Source organism: Rhagoletis zephyria, unplaced genomic scaffold (assembly GCF_001687245.7).
Source record: "Rhagoletis zephyria isolate East Lansing unplaced genomic scaffold, Rhagoletis_zephyria_1.1 Rzeph_scaffold_00174, whole genome shotgun sequence".
In the NCBI taxonomy this organism is placed as follows: Eukaryota; Metazoa; Arthropoda; class Insecta; order Diptera; family Tephritidae; genus Rhagoletis; species Rhagoletis zephyria.
This window is the reverse complement of record NW_016157258.1, coordinates 175,972-197,444: the sequence shown is the minus strand read 5'-3', so window position 1 is coordinate 197,444 and position 21,473 is coordinate 175,972. Positions and strand designations below refer to the sequence as shown.

The 21,473-nt window shown below is 37.2% G+C and overlaps 1 protein-coding gene across 4 annotated transcripts in view; it reads left to right on the top strand.

Annotated features, from left to right (window-relative positions):
- The window catches only part of l(3)neo38 (C2H2-type zinc finger domain-containing lethal (3) neo38), a 42,700-nt gene that overhangs the window by 7,209 nt on the left and 14,018 nt on the right, over nt 1-21,473 (top strand). For 2 of the 4 annotated variants that reach the window (XM_017607953.1, XM_017607966.1), the window contains exon 2: nt 2,715-3,248. In XM_017607953.1, the coding sequence (XP_017463442.1) occupies nt 3,044-3,248 (205 nt within the window). In that variant the 5' untranslated portion in view covers nt 2,715-3,043. Of the gene's footprint in view, nt 1-1,577; nt 3,249-21,473 lie in introns of those variants that run through there. The other 2 variants (XM_017607959.1, XM_017607947.1) reach the window with 2 other exon arrangements.

Sequence of the window (21,473 nt, the reverse complement as noted above, 5' to 3'; positions counted from 1 at the left end):
GCAAAACTGGCTCACCATAGTAAAAATATTATTCACCAGCCTTCCCCATAAAACTTTGTTACCGATTCACACGCGCCCTTAGCCGAAAAATACCGAAATTACCTATTTTATCATTTTCCCTCGAAAAAATCTATTTTTTTTTAATAAATTTGAAAATTTCCAAGAATTTAATTACAATCTACAAAAACAAAAATACAATTATATTCAAAAAAATATAAAACTTATTGTCCCACCCTGTACACTCGCACGCACCGACCCATGCGCACATAGGTAAGCTGAGCAATCAATGTACCCACCCCCGAGGTGGCAACCCAACTTTCTCAGCTTTCAACACATTTAAGTATACACTGTGGTGCATATTTTTGTTGCTATTGCAGCATATTGTTTTTGTTGATGTCGCCTGCTGTTGTTTGGTGCTGCTGATGGAAGCTTTTACTTAGTTTTCTAAAGTCGTTCTTGGTAGTTGGTGTTGTTTTTAGTCTGCTACTTACTTACACTCCTTCGACTGCTTTGACTACTATGACTACGGTGACCATATTAACCAACGTAAAATAAAGGACATTTTTTCAAAATGATTTGGGAATACGTACATACAACTTGTATGATAAAAGTATCTTGCCCATATCGTAATTTAAATCAAATATTTACCAGTTAATTATATTATTTAATTGTATAAGTTCCCCTGCTGTAGCGAAAAATGAAGCCAAATCCTTTTCAAGGACTTCGCCATCCTTTGCTACCAAAATGCGTTTACCATAATTCATACTGCACGACGAAACCAACACACAGTGGTTCAAAATTGGAATTCAATGTTCATAATCCACCGCAGCCTTCATTTTTCCACCAATTTTTACTAAAAACCAAAAAAAAAATATTTATTTTGGTGAACATTTTTTGATGACATTTTTAAAAATTTTTGTTGTATATTTTTTTGTTTTGGGAAAACCATACAATTGTTTTCAACAAGTTTTAGTTATGTAACATTTATTAACTGGAACAGGAGAATACATTTTCTTCAAAATTGCTACCTTTTCTGCATTTTACACTAAAAAATTTAATATAATCAAATTAAAATTCAGAAATCAGGCTCAACTGGTCTCATGCAAATATTGTAAGCTTTCATAAAAAAAAATAACAATTAATCAAATTAAGTGCAAAATGGAGTGAATGAATGCCAGTTTTGTACCACCGTGCAGCAGGGGGTTTATTGTTCTCTTTCAGTGGAACTGGAAACTCAGCGTGCAACACGATTCTGGGCACAACTTTCCCTATGCTTTATAGATTGTACAAAGATTATCGATTAAATTGAAAACCTTAAGTGGGGTGCGAAACAAACTGGCGAAAGTTTTCTTTATATTTTATAAGGGACATTTTTATTTTTCATATTCTGCGTTTAAAAATTTACCTCTGACAAATGCAAAGCCGATTTAAAGGACAGTTTAAGAAATAAAGGACAAAAGGCGTCCTTTATTTTGAAACAAATTATAAAGGACAGGGGGTTAAAATAACGGACTGTCCTTTAAAATAAAGGACGGATGGTCACCGTAACTATGACAACTACATACAACTACAAACATACATATTGCGCTCATTGTGTTAGTGGAGTCGGCGTTGTCGTCGTGGTCGTGGTCGTCACTTTCTAAGGATACATAGAGAAAGAGTCTCATAGACGCGACCAAAGTCAATGACAATTTAGTATCAACATCACAGTTGCTAATTTAACTACACAAACGCTTGTAGCTAACAGAAATTGAAAGTTAAAAATACAATTTCTTTTCGCGTTGCAATTGCAGGGAAATACATACATACATACATGCACACATATGCATATCTATATATATATATTTTTTTTTTGTGTTTCCTGCCTTCTAAACCACAACTGCACCATACACCCAACCACCCACCAACCCCACCAGCGCATATTGGATTCAATTGGCAAGACCAACACCAGAAGTACAAATGCATGGACGGAGGGGGGGGTGGAGTAGCGATACCAACAAACAGCAAGCAGTAACTCACCCTTAAATGGCTGAAACACCTCTGTAGAGGAGGTTAGCTGCTGCTTGCTGGCTCACAGCATAGAATGAGAGCTCGCGGATGGGCGGACGGACGAACGGCGGGCGGGCGAACAGTGGACGCATTAACTATTCTGAGTCGACAGTGAGACGGCTAACACATACACGCGCACGCACACATACATTTGCATACGCAGACACACACACACATATATGTATATATATATTCATATGAGTGCATGTATGCGTATGGTATATGATGTCTGTAGAGTCGCGTGGCCCATCCGCATAGCCGCTTTAGCAGCAGTAGTGTTAGTGGTGCCGTGATTAAATCATCGCCGCCACACTTTGCGCTCGCGAAAAACGAAAGTTAACCTCTTCAATACTAGTCCACCAACCAGCCAGATGAAGTTATAGTGGGAATAATAGCAGAGGTGACGACGGTAGTAGTAGTCAGCAAAAACTAGCCATCTTGTCGTTGTCGTTGTCATTGTTAGCGCTGCGGTGCAGACAACGTTGGGACTAGTGAGTGAGTGAGTTTAGAAAAGGCAAGAGGACGACGCTTGCATATGTAGGGAAATTTTCGAAAGGATTGCTTTAAAAGTGTAAAGTGAAACGCCTTAATTTTGCTAAAAAAAACTTCAAAAAATAATAAGTAACAAAAAATTTTAAATATTTTTTTAACTTATGTAAATCCAGCAAAAAAAACAAGTTTTCTTAAAACTCAGCCGTGCAAGTTGTGTAATTGAAACGTTAACGAAGAAAAAGTGAAAAATTGTGCACAAAATAATTTACAAGCAAGTGAAAGACGGCGCGCAATAAGATAAGCAATACATGGAAGAAAAAGTGGCTACCAAATCGCCACCACCACCACCACCACCCAGTTTCCTGCCAAACTTTTCAGCGTGTTCTGCATGTCTTTGAAATTTTAAAAAACTAACCAAGTACTTAGTGCAGAAACAGTTATTAGTTGGTGACCGTTTTTTCACCATCCTTTCCTCTCCAACTCCCCTCGACGCCAACGTGTCATGATGAATTTCTCTGCGTTTGGTGGTCCGTTCTCCGGCATACATCAGTTTGCCGCAAAATTTGGCCACGACACACAAGGTCCTCCGGGCGCTTTTGCCACGCCCACCGGTATCAATGGCAATGCAGGCGGTGCATCGTTAGGCGATAATCATGTGCAACGCTATCAGACGAATGGCAATCATTTCAATCAGAATATACCAAATGGTGAGTACAAAAAAATAACGTTTTTTTTCTTTAATATTTGAAATACCTTAGTAGCTACGAAATGTAAAATTTTTATTATAAAAGTAAGAATTCGTACTGAACACTTCTGCATGTTAAGTGTCGTAGCTTAAGGTAACTGTATATTTTCAGTACAAAAATTTCAAGTTAACTACGGTATGTTAATTAATTCTGACAAAAGTCTTTTGAAAGACTATTTGACAGATCTACCAAAGGGGTGGTCTATGCGTCATTCTGTTTGTCTTTTAACAACAAATTTTCTAAAAATTAAACTAATTAAAAACTATATATTTCTTCTTTTTTAAAATAACAAAAAATATAAATTAATAGAAAATAAAATTAGTAAAAATAAAAAGTTAACTTTAAAAAGGGGCAAAAATAAATTAAATTAGTTTCGAACAAGTAAAGCTTAAAAAATTATGTTTATTTTTGGAATAAATAAATCTAAAACTAAATTAAAATTTTATTAACAAGAGAAAAAACTAAATAAATTACAAAAAAGAAAACAAGTACCTAAAAGTTTTATTTTTTTTCTCTTTTTAATTTAATTATCCTTTAGGTTTTAAATTTATTTGTTCTAAGAATAAGCTATTTTTTTAATTTCATTTAATTTTTGCTCTTTAAAAAATATGAATAAATGTACGTAGGTAATAAAAACAATCAACCAACACGAACACACAAAAAAAAAATAGTTAATTAAATTTCTTAAATTAAATTAAATTTAAAAATATATACATATAATTGTTTTTTAAACAATAAAATCTAAAATTTAAGTTCAAAAAACGAAAAATAACGGAAAACCTAAGTTTCCAAAAATTTAAAGAAATGAAAAAATGCTTTTTTAACAAAATCTAAAAATCTAATTAAAAAAGAAAAAATAAATAAATAAAAGCAGACAAAATACATAAAATATGCTTCTAAAAAGTAAATGACAGATATCAACAAATATGTACGTACACATTTTTTTCTTTTTAAAACAATAAAATTTTAAAACTAAATAAAAAAAATTAATTAAATAAAGGGAAAAAATCCGCTGCCCGATATACATACTTAAGTAGCGCACTGGTATATAACTTGGTGTAAATTTGTGAATTTTGGTACAATTAATCGGATTTAAACAAAAATTCGTAACTTGAGTACATATATCTCCATTTAAAACTTGCAAGGGAGCTTTGTTTTGTAAGATTTTCGTACCGGAATAAACAAAGTCTGAAACAATCGTTGAATTTGGGTTTGAATAAACAAAGTCTAAAACAATCGTTGAATTTGGGTTTTAATTTTTTTCCAGCCAAATTTAATCGTTATTTTGTCATTTTTATTTATATAATTTTTTATCATTTTTAACTGTTATCAAAAAATTTTAACTAAAAAACGTTTTGTTATATTATAAAAAAATATGAAAATCAAAAATATCGATACAAAATTTATCGATAAAATAAAAATCCAAAAATAACGATTATTTTTAAATGAAAAAATAGAAACCATAAAATAACGAATATATTTTATCGGATAAATAGTAATCTAATTTTAAAAGAAAAATTATGATTTTTATTACACACTTTTACACCTATTGAAATACCATTGCAAAAGTTGTAGTTTTATACTTGCCTACATTGCCTAAACGTTTGCAGTAGTTAATTGCAGAATATTTTTTTTTTTGCTCGAAAATGTGATCGACACTCGAGTTACATGATGAGGCATTAAATGTTGAAATTCTAGTTAAGTGGCGCATATAGCCAACAAAAACTAAAGCTGGCTATTTTATTATTGATTATTTTATTTTTATTTTTACTACCACTAAAAACGCAAACCACCACCACCACCACCACCACCCAGCGCAAATACACATGCATGTGTGTATGTATGTAAATATATTATAAACCTGCTGGTGTGCGCGCTTATAAATTATGCTCTTGTTATATACGCTTTTCGTGCTTTTGACTCATTATCCAGCCACCCCCAGCCACTTTGAAAAATGAACTTAAAAAAAAACAACAACAAAGCACACAACTCCACCCTTAGTTGCAGTTTAAAAAGTGCTTCTAGAAGCTAGAGTAGAAACTCGCACGCAAAATACGCGCATACACACGCGCATGCATACATACATACATATGTATGTACAAACAACCCCCTAATCCCGTGCATCCCCCCCAGCAAATACAACAATGCGGAAAAAGTACAGAAGTCAATCAAGTAGGTACATAGGTAGGCGCACAAGCGCGAGCATCCAGCGAGAGGTGGGTGGGGTTAGGCCCCACTGGAGTTTCCTCTCCACAAATTTCATAATTTCCACTCGCTGAGGTAGCAACACACCATTGTGGTGGCGACAGTAAAGTCAAATTCAACTTCAACTTCATTCGCTGCAAGGCCATTGCACTGCCATCACCATCGACCGACCGACCACCGCCTTTGCTGACATCCCTGCACTCAACGTTGTGAGCAGCAGCAGAGTTGTGAGCGAGTGGTTGGATAAAGCGCTTTGTCGGCAAGGCGAAGCCGCTTTTGAAATTGCAATGAACTCAAATTCGCGCGGTGTTCCGCGAGTGCTTGCGCGCTCCCCTTAACACGCGCCCGTTGTACGACTCCACCCCGCACCAATCGCATACGCATGCACTTCAACCGGCCGGCTGTCCGCCCCTCTTTGCTACTGTCACACAATCTTCAAAGCCCCTTTATGCTGCTTCGCATTTACTTAACTTCATTTACTCACCCTTATTTTAGCGCAGGTTGTTGCCATCTGTTTGCCCATTCCCAGTCAACGGATTTGCAATAGGCAATTGCCAAGGTAAGTTTGTAAGCATGGACTTTGTTGGCGTCTCCAATTGAAATATTTGTGCAAACGCTTTTGGACTTTTCACTTTTTTATCGCTTTAATTTTATCTGATCTCCTAACATCCGCTTTAAAAATCGCCCCCTATTCATTGAAATGCTAATCCACTTTCGATGCCGCCTCCAAGTGGTGAAAATATTCTGTTGTGAATGTAATTGGCAGGCAAGCGGCTCAAACACTTAATCTCCCTAAACTGTAATATTGGTGCCAAAAAAAAAAAAAACGTCCCGCGCGCTTAACCTCATACCCTACTTCCCTCCTACCACCGCTTTCGCTGCCATAACGCATCAGTGCCGTACGAGCGAGTCAAAAAGCCGCAGCATACAGCGCCTTTCCACCTAAAGTAAAGTCAGCATTCCAACCCGCCCCGCAGCAATCAGTCAATCACCTTCAATCATTCCAACATCAGTGCTGCGAATTCCCCTTGCACTTTCGCAATCCACAATTGCTTTCTCCCTATCACACAGAATATAGTTAGGGTTGAGTTGTGCGTTATGAAGGATGCTGTTATTTCATAATTTAATTCATTGTCATGACAGCGCTGTACGCACACCGGATATCAACATACATTCACGCATACGTTAGTTGGCATATATGTAGCGTAGCTACGTTCTTACGTCCATTCTTCTTGTCTTCCTTCCTTCTTTGGACACTACGCAATTGCTCAGCTCAGCTCAGCTTAGCTGTGAGTTCATTGATCTCGTGTTGCATGTGGCATATTGTCATACCATTCATTGCAGGTATTGAATAATAAATAATTTATGTGCTCTAATATGTACATACATATGTATGTATGTAGGTGTGTCCCGATTTTTATTTATTTATTCCCGAGAGCAATGCAATTACTTGATGTGTTATTTCTAAGAAAAAAAATCCTTCAGAGGAGTTTGAGTGCAATTACTTACATAATTTCAATTAAGAGAAGAGGGCAAAAAAAACATAGATTAACCTTTTTGGCTAACAACGAAATAAATAGTTGACTAACATAGGTTAGGAATTTCTTTTTATCTTGGAAACTTTCTATCTGCCTTGCGAAGTTCCACTAATTATTCGCAGTCAGTGCAAAATACCAAACGACATAGCCATCCAAGTCAACTCCATCGTATAAAGAAACTTTTTATCTGCCTTGCGAAGTTCCACTAATTATTCGCAGTCAGTGCAAAATACCAAACGACATAGCCATCCAAGTCAACTCCATCGTATAAAGAGCGTGAATTGTTCATTTATTTTTCTACGATACTCGTCTGCCCCATATGCCACATGTGATCTTCGGTTCATGGTATTTAAGTGAGCACAGCTTTTAAATTGTCTGTCGCAAGCATATTTGCAAGAGTTATCTTTAATTAATCTCCAGACTGACAGTGTTGGTAATAAACGCTTTCAAGAAGAACTTTTTAATAAAACCTTCTCTTTGAAAGTTGTATTAGAAGATCTTCTATTCGAAGGCAGATAAGGGGGCATGTTTCCCAACTAGCGGAAGTCAAATAAAGTGTAAGCACGTATCACAGTTAAATTTCCAGCTGAATCAGAGGCACTTGAAACTGCGGCTATTCCATACAAAAAAGAGTAAAGAATCAAAGACAGAAGACAGAAGACCTATCAGCACAATATAATGGCTCTCTTTTTCTTATTTTGTCGACTGGCATATTATGCTGGCTTTGAGTAAACAAATTTCTTTATAATATTTAGCTGCCAGCAGTGAGGTGTGTCCCAAAACACAGCTTTATGAAAGCCACGGAGAGGCACTTCCCTCTGACGGGGGTAAACTAAAGCTTCAATATAGTGCCTGTTAAACCAATTGTGGACCCGGATAAAATTGAGACACTTCGATAGTTTCACTTCGTTAAGTCGCCTTGCCTGGAGAGCTTTAGCATAGGAATCTTGACAATTCTGCAGAGAAATTGTTGGCATACGCCGTCGTTGGAGCATTAATGCAATTTCACGGTCCCCTGTGCGTATGCCGATAAGAATTCTTAGCGTGAATTAGTTAAGGTTTCTTGTTAAGCTTTCTTCAAAAAGAACTTAAGACTTTACAGTCATTTCAGTTGGTCCTGAGAACATTTTTTGCGACAATAGCGTACTCGGAAATTGTTTTCCGCTCGCTTATCTGCATTTCCGAACCGTGTCTAGCCAACTCATCGGCTATTTCGTTATTTTCGATATTGCTATATCCAGCATATCCAGGAACACAGTGGGCAGTGGCTTTGGCATGACCCAGTGATGCTAGCTATGCGCGACATTTCCTAAAAATTGTTGACTTCACTACTTTGGAACCTAATGCTTTCAGTGTCGCTTGGCTGTCATATTCATACCTCCCAAAGGTGAACTACTCACAGCGCCTGATATACCGGGGTATGCGAGTCTTTCCATACTACAGATTATTTTCTGATTTCTGATTTCGCCCAGTGTTTTACCTTACATCAGAGTTCGAATCGTGACCTAAAGGTGAAAAGGTACCAAGTCTAAAATTATTCAGGAGAGACGAAAAACCGACGTAGTTTCCCATGACCTTCCAAAAAATTGACAAAATTTTGAAAAAATATACGTGGCACCTTTTCACGTGAATGATGAACGATAACAATTCTCAATTTTCCCCCAAATGTTCTTTTGGATGTATATTTATTACGCTGCTTTCTTATTCTCCCTTTGATGTGCTTCTTCTTCTTTATTGACTCTGTAAACGCCTAAATGATTTTGGCCGCGTCCAAAACAGCACGCCAGTCGTTTCTCTTCTAGTATGCCAATTGACCCCAATTGGAAATGTCATGTGAAGCCAAGTCCTTCTCCACCTCGTCTTTCCAAAGCAGTAAAGGCATCAAGACCCACGTTGACTACTTTAAGAGCTAGAGCATTTCTGTTCTTTCGTACGCTTAATTGGCTGCACTGTGTCTACATATCTATACCGTTAAATCGTTTACAGTACGCACTATCCCAACGCGCAAAGGTCCGTAAATCTTTAGCAGAATCTTTCTCCCAAAAATCTAAGAGCGCCCTCATCAGATGTTTTCATTGCGCCCGCACCATATACTAGCACGGGCATGATGAGTGACTTATAGAGTGTGATTTTTATACGACGAGAGAGGACTTTACTTTGGTCTACTGAGCAGTTCATTTCTGCAGCTTTTATTATCTTCTCCAACATCAGATAAAAGAAATCTGATATCTCGTTGGGTATCAAATGGCTGGGAGAGGTTTTTCCCAATGCTGACGAATGTCATTTTACACAACGGGGATGCCAAATGGGTGGCTAACGGAAGATTGTTAAGATATCTTTAGTTTGAACATATATAATGGTTGAAGAGGTGTGCCACCTGTTTAAAAAGTTACATTCAAATTATTTAGAAAGTTAGATGACTTACTAATATATCAATCGAAATGGGGTTTAAAAGGCTTTACCTATTTATGGCCTTTATTTAGGAGGGTTGCCACGTGTTTGAAAAATCAGATTCAACTAAATTTATAATTTAATTGAAGTATTTATCACAGTGGTAGACGAAAGAGATGTAAGAATATTTTAGTTGAAAATACTTTCGAAACAGTTTTTTACCTGTATGAAAGTCGGATTTTGTTGACTATACCCAAGATTTACGAAATATTAAAATATGAGTGTCAAGGTCACAGTTCTTTCGAATTTCAAATATGAAAGGTCGATGTAAAGACCTTGGTCTGTAGATATGCGATGAGGTTTTAATTTTTGAAGTCAGAACTTTTTTAACGGTACAGGGTGAATTGAAATTTAATGATATTAAAACCGACTATGTGCGAGAGAGACCTCTCTTCACACGGAAACAGCTGCATGGATTTAGATGAAATATGACACTCGAATCGCTTATAACTCTGACTAACATTTAGAAAAGCTTCCAGGTTTTGCAATTAAACTTTAGGGCGTTTTAACGTTATGCGGGTGCACTAGTAAATTTCTAATAGCACTCAATGGCAAATCGCCGAGTGTATTACTGCCATGAAAAACAGCTTCTCATAAAAATACAATCGAAGTTCGGAGTTATAGATCGCTCACCTTTGCGCGACAACATCAAGGCGCACGCCGCAAATCAAAGGAGAAGCTCGGTCAAACACTAACATATGTGTAAGCGCCAATCTAATAGTACTATGCACGCCTAAACGAGATTTTTATGTCATACGCGCACAACAATCCCTCTTTTGCACATTGTAGTTCTTCAGAGCAATGCAAGGTTCCACTTTCGCGTAAAACAGAGAAGATACTTAAATATTAAGCAAAGAAAAATTAAAAAAAAACGAGACAAGAAATTGTCATAATTTCACTTTTTACTAACAGCTCCACCATGCATTTCTAAAAGCCACTCGTCTACAAAAAGCTGGCCAAGAAAAGAAAAAAACAGTGGAGCTATGCAAAATGCTAGAAATGACAACAAAAGCGACGACAAAATCATTTTGAAGTAAACTAATGGCGTTTTTATTGATTTTTCGAAGTTACCGACGACGACGATGATGATGATGGCGATGTCGGCAATGCTAGCCCCGACTGGGGTTGTAGAAAGCTTCACGGAGGCGATGCTTATGGTGGCAACACATTGCAAGCAATGTTGGTATTAGTGCATAAATTGCAGACGGTGGGGGTTGTGTGGTCAAAACGAACGGAAATGACGATGATGATGATGATTGTGAAGATGAAGACGATTATTATGTTGAGGTCGATGATGACGTTGTTGTTGATAAAAAATACTGCATCAACCAGTCTGAGAAAAGGAGTTGGGGAGCTGTGTTCAGTTTACTGCACAGAAATGTGCAGCTAAGAAGGAAAAGATGGAGATGAGTCAGCTGAGTCCAACAAGGTAGAGAGTTACGCCCCTACTCGCAAGTGCAACGTAATGGGGAGAGAAGCTCCAACTTTGGCACCGCGCGTAGGGTTGTGGAGTCATTTAGCTTCCTACATTCATACATAGCTGGCGACTGAGGCGAGCGACCTCGCAAAACAAGCAAAAAAAAACAAACGCTAGCAAACAATTGCAATGCACAAACAAACCATAAAGAAGTTTAACAGATAAAAAAGGAAGCAAAAAACAATAATTGAGGGTGGGGGAAAACAAAGCAGAAGAGAGCAAAAGCGAAAACACACCACCGATTTAGCAGCGCTGGCGAGAAAGTTAATTCTAGTATGAGGGTTTGTAGGTTTGTGTTAGACAGAGTTTTATTATACACAATCTGGCCCCTACATACATACATATGTATGTACATGGGGCCATTGGCAGCAATGGTGGAGCCTTGGTGGTGGAGCTCCTGTCTCGAATATGCGGCTGTGAATACGATTATCAGCGCGACGATGATGATGTTTTACAGATATGTAGATATGGGTGTGTGCGAGGGTGCGAGTGTGTATGTAAGTACACATGCACTTTGTTAGGTTTGAGTCATCTCTGTACATATGTATCTACATACATACTTACATATGTAGGTATGCACGCTTTTCATCCCTAAAGACATTTTTCTGCGAAAATCCATTAAAGTTGATAGTCTAGTCTGCAATGTCTGCACTAAAATCATAATTTTTTTTGCCCAACGAAAAGTAGATAAAATAATATAAATGAGTTAAAGTAAAGGTCAGTAACAAATATACATACATGCATACATACATACGTATCGCTATAAATAAATTAGGCGAAAAATTGCGACGCGTCTGAAACAATGTTAAAAATTTAATAAAAAAAAATTACTAATTTCAAATTGAATCAATAATTGAAATAAAAAATTTAATTTTTTTGTGCACATTTTTTACATAATAGAAATACATATATCACTCTAAAAACTTGAGAAAAAAATCATCTAGAAGTACAAATATGTATGTGTGTACATATGTATTTATTTGTATTAAGAAAAAAAAAGAAAAAATTGTTGTTTTTACTCTCAAGTTTATCTTTTGAATAAGTGTTCAGCTTTAATATTTCAATTCGACTCATTTAAAGCGGCGCGTGCCAAACCGGCCGGCGTTACCAATCAACCCCAACTATTCGGAGGGTTGTAAAACGCCAACAGGCATGCACAAACATACACACCTCAATGCATATGTACATATGTATGTATATAAAATACACACATGTGAGTAAATGTTTATATTCACATAAAAAGCACTCCCATCATTCAATCGAAACCTGCGCTCGTTTTCACTAATGTCACTGCAGTGTTAAGGTATGGTGAAATACGAGATGAGGTCAAAAAGTTCGCGAGCTGGAAAGGTTGAAGAGGGATGAGAACCTTTTTCCTACAAAAAAAAAAACTACTTGCAGACTCAAATTTCTATGAATTAAAATGTTCAGTTTTTTTTTTTGCTTAACAGTTCTGTGGAATATTTTAACCCTCCAACTACAATTTTTAATTAACTTACTTAGTTGCCAACGCCGATGATGTCTTAATTTTATTAATTTGTGGTGAGCAAAATCAAGGAAGAAGCTGTAAAGAAGCTAGGTCGATCAGCTGAGCAATGTGGTCTTAAGGTGAACACAAAAAAACAGAACCCTCTTTACAACCTGGGCGTAGTATTGACTTGGTATTCAACGTTTTCCTTATGGACTTAACAGAAGTAAAAAAAGCTAGAAAATTACTTGATTAGCGGTTACACATGACCCGAAATAAGATTACACAATCCTTTCCTTTTCCCGTCGAGAGCCGACTTAGGCGGGGAACTTGATACCTACGCCTGGACACATCATCTCTACACTGATAGCTTCCACATGGAAGGCATTTTTCTGAAGACCTGGCATTAAGAACAATTCATCAGAAGTATTCACTTTATTTGAAGAAGTAGTGGTTTACGTCACCGTCCAGGCGAAGCGGATTAAGCTGATTAGATCTCACCTTCAACCAAAACTTTATACAGGGGATTCTTTTTCAACAATCTTACGAAATCGGATCAAAGGTGGCGCATGCTAGTAGCAGCGCCTACAACGTTTTCTGTAGAAGCTGCAGGAACGAAAACGATAGACGAAACAGTGGAATACCTTCTTTGCAGATTTCCACCTTTAGTTAGGTGCACTAACTCAGGTGGTTGGTTTTGACATAGCCATACGAGGTTTATAATATATACATATGTATATACAGGCGTAGGTGCTCGAAGGTTTACCAATTAAAAATCTTATAGTTTTGTGAATTTTATTTTAATTTTTTTTTGTATTAACAAATATCAGTTTTAAGAAAAGATGGTATTTTGCCCCAGTGGCGGCGAAGAGCAATCTTCAAAGAGTTGATTCTCTCATAATTTTTAGCTGATACTTTGGCCTTGAGAATTGACCATATGGAAAAGTCCAGTGGGTTTTAAGTGCGGTGAATATGGTGGCCAATATTGCGAAGAAATGAAGCTGGGAAGGTTTTTATAAAAAAAAATTGGATTGCGCCAACTTTATGGGATGGTGACGAATCTTATTGAAACGTGGAAAGATTTCTAACAAAGCATCGTTTAAAATCTTTTCACGGTAGATTTGTTGATGTACCTTTACGTCCTGTTAAATAAAAGAAAGAAAAACTGGACCACATTCGTGCAACAAGTGAAGCATTAACGGACAGACTCGATGCCATTATCCGCCCTAAAAATTGTTCTTAAATCTTGACTAGTTCTTATGATAAACCTATGTTTTGGAATAAAGAAGCAAAATAGACAAAATTATTGCATTTTTAATAGGTAATCCTTCGGCGCTGAAGATGCCTGATTAAAGCGACGTTGGCAGATATTGTTGAGCTTGGGATGGTCCTCTATTACAGAACAGTGCAAACGTTCACAGAAGACATACTATGATGGCTACTCCATAAACTACCCTTCATATGAGTGATTCTGCTTAGCTACTTAAGATTACTATTTATTGCCAATTATATAAAAAAAAATGTTAGAGCAAAATGTCAGCTTATAATAAGGAGATGAAGTCTCTTATTTCAACAATCTGAAATAAAAGTTTCTACGGTACTAGTAAACTTTATTTAAGATTTGAGAGATGTATAAGGATTAAAATAGAATATATGAAAAATGAAAAATAATTTAATATTACTCCCCTTCCTCTTCAGCAGACGATTTTTTTGGCGCCCCTCGTATGCTTGCGTAAAAAAAATACACACGTATATTACATAGATGTATGTACATAAGTGTAGTGAAATTGCCACCAACAACTCTTAAAACGCTACTTTCTAAAAACAGCCCACCCAAACTACAACAACATATAGTTATACCATTCTATTCGAATCACTCAGACTACTCAGCTATCGCTATCGCTCTCACTCTCAACTCAAACACTCACTCCTTCGGGAACTCTCACCAATCACACTCGCTATTCTTCGCTCATACTCGCATTTTTATACTCCTTTCGACTAGTAGACTACCCTACTCCAACAAACTGGCCTAGACCACCCATCCACCCAATCAGGCGAGCGGATTAATTTGTGAAGCATAGTAGTATTATGGGACTGCGCCTACATATGCATGTACGTAACCAGCCAGCCACCTGTACTATTACTCAAACTCTCTTATTCGGGCGCCACCCAAACTCTCAATTACTCTTACTTTCCGCGCACACTCACATCCAATGATGGTGGAAATTTAACTCAACACATTTTACCGAGTTATTTCCTCCTGGTATTTACTTTGTTCGTTCGTATCTAGGCTAAATACTCGCATCTTCATGCACTCACTTTCTCTGCATTTCTCACTTTCTCTGCTCCACTACACCACTCTCTTGCTCAATCACTCTTTCTAGATGCGTGAGGCGAGTAAGATACCCTCTTGAGTGTGAGAGTTTGCGCGCTTTCTGTATTTATTTACCTCCTTGGGGACGTTGATGTACGAGTAGTGAGAAATGAGTAGAAGAGTGTCCAAGTTTTTTACTCGTATGAGTTAGTTGGTGAAAGTGAAGTGAAAAGTGAAATCCTGCTGTTATGCATGCCATTCAAATGGAGTTGGTTTTGTTGGCTTCTGCCCTCTGACTGCTGTTGGTTTTGCTTTTGCTGCTCTACTATGCCACAGACGATGACTCTGTTCTTTAACTGGAGTAGCGTTTCCATTACCAAAATAGCAGAAAGAGTGGCGTACTCGTACTCGTTTGTATTCGTACCCGTCCCGTAATCGATGATTTTACGTTGCATACTTAATGCAGTTGGCTGGCTGACTGCTTCTCTTGTTGACCATTATTTCTTGGATATTTGTTTGTTTGGTACTACTTTTAATGGTTTATATTTACCTTTCTTTGCATATATTTATGTAAGAATTTACTTGTTAGATTGGAATGCATACAAATGTGGGTATGTGACTCCTTCAGATATTTATTTGATTTTACCCATACCTGAGCTTTGTTGTTTGCATGTTTTATTTTATTCCAAGACTGCATTCAGTACTTTGCATTTGGTTTGGTTTTTTCCATTTCCTGTTTTTGGTTCTTCTTCTTCTTTTTTGACTACACAGTTCATTTAATCTCCATAATTTTTCGTGCGCGTGTCTCTTTTTTTCTTGATTGTGGCACATTTTCTTGCCGATTGTACATTTGCGACACATGCTGTGTTTTCTTTGATTAATTGTTGTCTTTTACATCCCTTTTGTGTTTTTATGTAGGCAGCACATTTTGAGCTGGGTTATCTCAACCACTTTTCAGAAGAATATATGAGCAAACATGCATACACAATTTTAAGGGGTGTATGGTTAAACTACAGAAAGAATCTTGGAGGAATTTATATTTCACACGGATTTTATTTAAGCTGTCTAAATAGTTGGATGGGAGCGTCGATCTTAAGGGGGAGGAAGAATTTGAGGTTGGTTTTTGGGATGGGAGTAAAGTGACATCGATTATTTTTATTTCAAGGACATACATACACTGAGAAAAGAGTTTAGTGACAACAACTAAATAGGTGTCTCACAAAACGTGACTTGGTTACACTTAGTTACACAATTTGGTTACAGTTACCAATTCCTGTGTTGAAAAAATTATATTTAGCTAACTCTTTTATGAGTATATGTACCTATGTAGTTAGCCAAGTGTTCAAAATCGTGGTTTTGCAAAAACGTAAATTTATTGGGCATTCCGGTAGAATACCCATCCAGTAAAAATTTTTTTTTGCGCAGATTTTAGTTTAAGGCGACGAACCCTTATACCATGTCCCCACCGGAGCTAACCACGTAGTTATGGCTGTTGAGTTGGTTATCCCGATAACCCACTTGATTTAGCCTAGTTTCGCCATATAAAAATGACAGCACTTAACGATTTCACTGAGATGGTTAAAAGCTAACCAACTCGAAACCACGTCGAAAGTCTGATACAACCCTGTGTTTTTCCGCCATCTGTGGGTCATTAGCGGAAAAATGTAAAAAAATTCGTTCCCTACTAGTGTTTGGATTTCGTTAAGATTAGATTAGATTTACCCGGTTTTTGAAAAAATTTGAAATCTACTCCTCTACTCCGCTCGACTTCAAATCTATTCCTTTTTTTTCATCCATATTATGCCTTCTTGGGGCCGTATTTTGAGTGTTCACCACCGGTCTCAGTATAAAAATTGAAAGTTAACCAAATCTCACTGTTAAAAAGTAATTTTTTCATAGCAATGCGTCAATAAAGTAACTTCGTTACTTCGTTACCGAACACTGTTCTCTGCATTTGTACTGTTTTATAAACCTCAGACCGAAGTGTGGACAACAATAGTTAGTGATGTGGTTAAGTTCGATTTGAGTTGGTTAACTTTTTGGTGGGGACATGGTATTAGAAATGAACGTGACAGTTTTAGACCTAAAAATAAAAAAAAAACGCAGATTTTATTGTGAACTTTAGCTGAATATCTCTTCGTTAACATCTGTTCCGCAACTCTTTTAAAATCGAAAAACCTTCTAGAAATGGACGGGGTAATTTTAAGAACGAAATTAAGAAAATTTAGATTTTGTTGTGGATTTTGGCAGAATACCTGTTTGCAAATAATGTTTTGTCCCCAATTGTTTGTTTTTTTTTTGGGTCTTATTTTTAAGTTACTGCAGATGCATATTCAAACAATTTTTTTCGAGTGAAACTCCCTTGTATTCATTTCTAATACGCTTCATACTCATCTCCGTCTTGACTTTCGGAAACGTATTCGCCTTCGTTTTCGTTTTCTTATTCACTTTCGTATTACTCTTTCATTCGTCTATGTATTCGGATTCGTCTTTGGTTGCCTTCGTCTTCTTATTGGCCTTGGCATATTAGTTTTCGTATTTGTTTTCGTTCTCGTATTCGTCTTCATATTGGTGTTCGTCGTCGTATTCGTCTAAGTCTTCGTATACGTATTCGTGATCGTAGATGTGTACGTTTGGGTGTTCGAAGCAAAAAATAATAATTTTCATTTTTTCGTGATCCAATAATCGCAACTAAACCAAATTAGTATGGGACCACCGTTCCACCGTGGTACACAGCTATCAGGCAACATCCATAAAACAAATATTCCGCTGGATTGATAACCTTCCTGCTTTTTTGAAGTCGGCTTGAAACTAACCAACATTTAAACCATAAAAACTCGTCATCGACGGATAATTTCTAACTTTCCAATGTGTTTTTGATTTTCAAATCGGTTCAGTAGAATCGCCAAACAAAGGCGGACAAAATTAATATTAGCGTACTGAAATAAAAACAATCGGGCAACACTAAATCCCTATACGCATACAAGCTTGGGAGCTACTCCGAAACTCGCATGAAATTAGGCATGTGCAATAGCAGGGTCAGCCTGTAGTGGATGTCGGGGGCCATGAGGATTTTAATATCAATGAAAAGGCTAAACATATCATAGAACAGATGCTAAGTATATGATTCGCAATCTTTCTATGCTGCTAAGGAGATGAAAGGGCTCTCAAGTTACAAGACAAAGAGAAAAAGACAAGAAAAATAAAATCCAAGAGATATATAACTCCCTTCAGAGGAGTCTCTGAATGTTTTCAGAATCTGCAGATGCTAGCACTACAGTGGCAGAGACAATGTTCAATGCTTTCCATCTCTTCCTCTATCTGCACCTGTGGACAAAATCGTGAATGGGTTATCCCAACCTTTTTTCGCGCGTGCTTATCAGGCGGTGTCTGGTCATCACCCCGACCATTCATCTGAGAAGATCGCTTTACATAATTTTTGGGCCCAATTTTCCTAGGTATGTGGAAACCCCACAGCTCATCTGGTATTTATCACTTCCAAGAGTTGAGCAAAAATTGACTTTGGTTCCTTGCGAGCTCATCGGTTATGCGTTTCCAGGAATGTCCCTGTGTGTGTGTTAAGAATACTTCTGCATTCTATGGCTACTTTGGACTTTGTTCCAACAGATTTTAGAGATTTAATAGCAGGCTGCCTGGCTGTCAGAATAAATAATAATAAAATCACATATACACACATCAAAATTGTCTATGAAAAAAAATTTGAAAAATATTTCAATTTTTTTTCGTGATTAGCATGGAAGCCATCCTCTGCACTCGTGCCACCTTGGCTTTGGAAGAAATCTTGCTAAGCGCGGGCCAAACTGTGGCGACTACTTGTAAAACAAAAGTAATTAAGTATTACAAAATACTCAAACTTCTACTAATTCTCTAAAAGCATAATCTAATACAAATTCAATTGAGGGCTTGCTTTCTTTCGCTAATTTAAGAAAATATTCTTCTTCTTTTTAGTTTCAAATTACAATATAAGTTATGTAATTCACTTTTTGTTTTGTAGCTAATATAAATACACCTATATTACATATGATTTTACATATAAACCTCTATACTCTGTGACCGACTAAGTTATTAAATCACTTTTAAGTACATAAGAAAGCACAAGGCTGTTCTATTTAAGTTACAAACAGCTGCCCTGCACCAAAGCTACAGCTGCTAATAAAATATGAAAAACTTCCGTGAAACATATGAGCCGACGCGACAGTGTTGTACATACAAATATGTACCTGTATGTATTTATAAATTTTCCTTAAACCAGCAAAGTATGTAATTGCTTAGCAACACGTTTCCTGTATACATACATACATACATACATACATATGTATGTATGTGTAAGTATACCTCAGGAAATTATTCCGAAAATGCAAATGGAAAGCCAAAATCAGCAATTGACAACAGCCAGCTGCACGAGCCAGGCCGGAAAATTTCCATACATACATACATACATTTGCTTGGACATATGTATGTATAAGAAGTCTGGGAAAAAGTTGCGTGAATTATATTTTCAAGGTACATTGGCGTAATATGCCTGTCTAGGCAGACGAATAATCGCCCGAATGCCGTCTCAGCGATATGCACGCATTCGTTAGTTAATTTGATGGTCGAACAGCAGTGCGTATACGTAACATTTTGTAGAAGTTGGCAGTGCCCAGATATCGCCACCGACAAGCAGCCGGCTTTTTTATTTCCTTTTTCCTGATGGTAACCACATCGTTTCACATTTATGTACATACACTCGTATATACATACAAACATATGTATGTATGTATGTACGGTCCTTATGTAAACATATATGTATGTGTGTAATATGGCATGTATTCATTAATTGCGCGTGTATACACATTTCTGTCCAGCTGCCGCTTTATACTTTCTCCTATAAGCGCCTAACAGCATTGCGACATTTGGCAGACTTCATGCGTCTATGTTGGTGGGGCGTTTGCTACCGAACTGTGATATCAGCTGCAAGTTCGGCACGACGCTGTTGATAGGTGCCATCCATACAGAGAACAAGTATGAATGTATGTGCTGCACTAACACATGCGGCAAAGGAAACGCTCAAATGGCCTTGGCTGTCCCGACAGACGAGTCACATAAATTTTGTGGATACAGGCAATCATTGCTATGGGTATAAGGAAAAATATTCATTGGCACCAAAAAGCCGAAATTGGCTACATACATATGTACATGCGTATTTTCCGGCCCCATGTATGAAACATCGGCTTCGTCGGCACTGACGACAGCTTGTGCCGATGCCTGTGCTCGCTTGTTGGCACCTCTTGGTTCTGCTGTTAGTAGGCAGCTGATCGGTAGCCTTGAATTGCAACAACAAACAAAACTTGCCGCCGGTTGCGCGGGAGCAGTTGGAAGGGATGGAGTTTCCGTAAACTTTTTTCTCATATCTCGTCGTGCGCGACATCGTCATCGTTATCGTCGTGGGTGCTATCGACTGATTTTAGGCTGCCGAAAAGCGTGTTGCACGCATTCGCGCATGTTCGTACATATGTATGTGTATACAAACGCAATGTATGTATGTATATTAAAAGCACGCATGAATCTAGGATATAGTCGTGAGATAGCTGTGGTAACTACATTTACATGAATTATACAATCTCAACACGGGTTTTCTAAAGGAAAATCTACTATGACTAATTTATTGGAGTTTACAACTCATGTCTCAAACGGTTTTAGAGAAAATGCTCATACCGACGTAATTTACACCGATTTCAGTAAAGCTTTTGACAAAGTATGTCACTCGTTACTCATCCGTAAACTCGACCTAATCGGCTTTCAGCCCAGTCTTCTTCAATGGATCTCATCTTACCTCTCTGATAGAACACAAAGAGTTATTGTTAATAATTGTTCTTCCAACATCATTAAAGTTTCTTCAGGAGTTCCTCAGGGAAGCCACCTTGGTCCGATTCTGTTCCTGATATTCATTAATGATATTTCTTCTATAATAAAACATTCAAAAATTTTAATGTATGCCGATGATGTGAAAGTTTTTAAAACATTGTCCTCTATCGAAGAAAGGTCTTTGTTACAAGCGGATCTGAACAACGTGGTTAGTTGGTGTAATGCAAACTATATGCCACTAAACCTTCAAAAATGTAAAGTTATGTGTTTCTCTCTCTCTCTCTGGAGCAGGTATCCAATTTTGTCGATCTTGGTATCACAATGGATTCCAAACTCAATTTCAACCATCATATTAATGTTACAGTCAATAAAGCCAAAGGCGTTTTTGCATTTGTAAGGCGATGGTCAAAAGAGTTCAAAGATCCTTATGTTACAAAAGCTCTTTTTACCAGTTTAGTTAGATCTATACTAGAATACGGATCTATTGTTTGGAATCCCCGCTACCAAGTTCATTCAGAAAGGATTGAATCAATTCAAAAACAATTCTTGCTTTTTGCATTGCGTAATTTTAACTGGGATTCAGATTACAATCTCCCCCCTTACACAAGTCGTCTAAAGCTCATAAATTTGCCTACACTCGCAAGTCGTAGAGAAATGCTGGGTATAATATTTATCGTAAAATTAATGGCAGGCTTGATTAACAGCCCGGCCCTCCTGGCTGAGGTAAATTTTAATGTTCCTTCTCGAGTGTCAAGACACTTTCGACCTCTATTTTTAAAGCCATGCAAAACTAATTTTGAACTAAACGAATCATTCCGTGGTTTATGTCAAGATTTTAACTGTCATTCCAGCACGTTTGACGTAT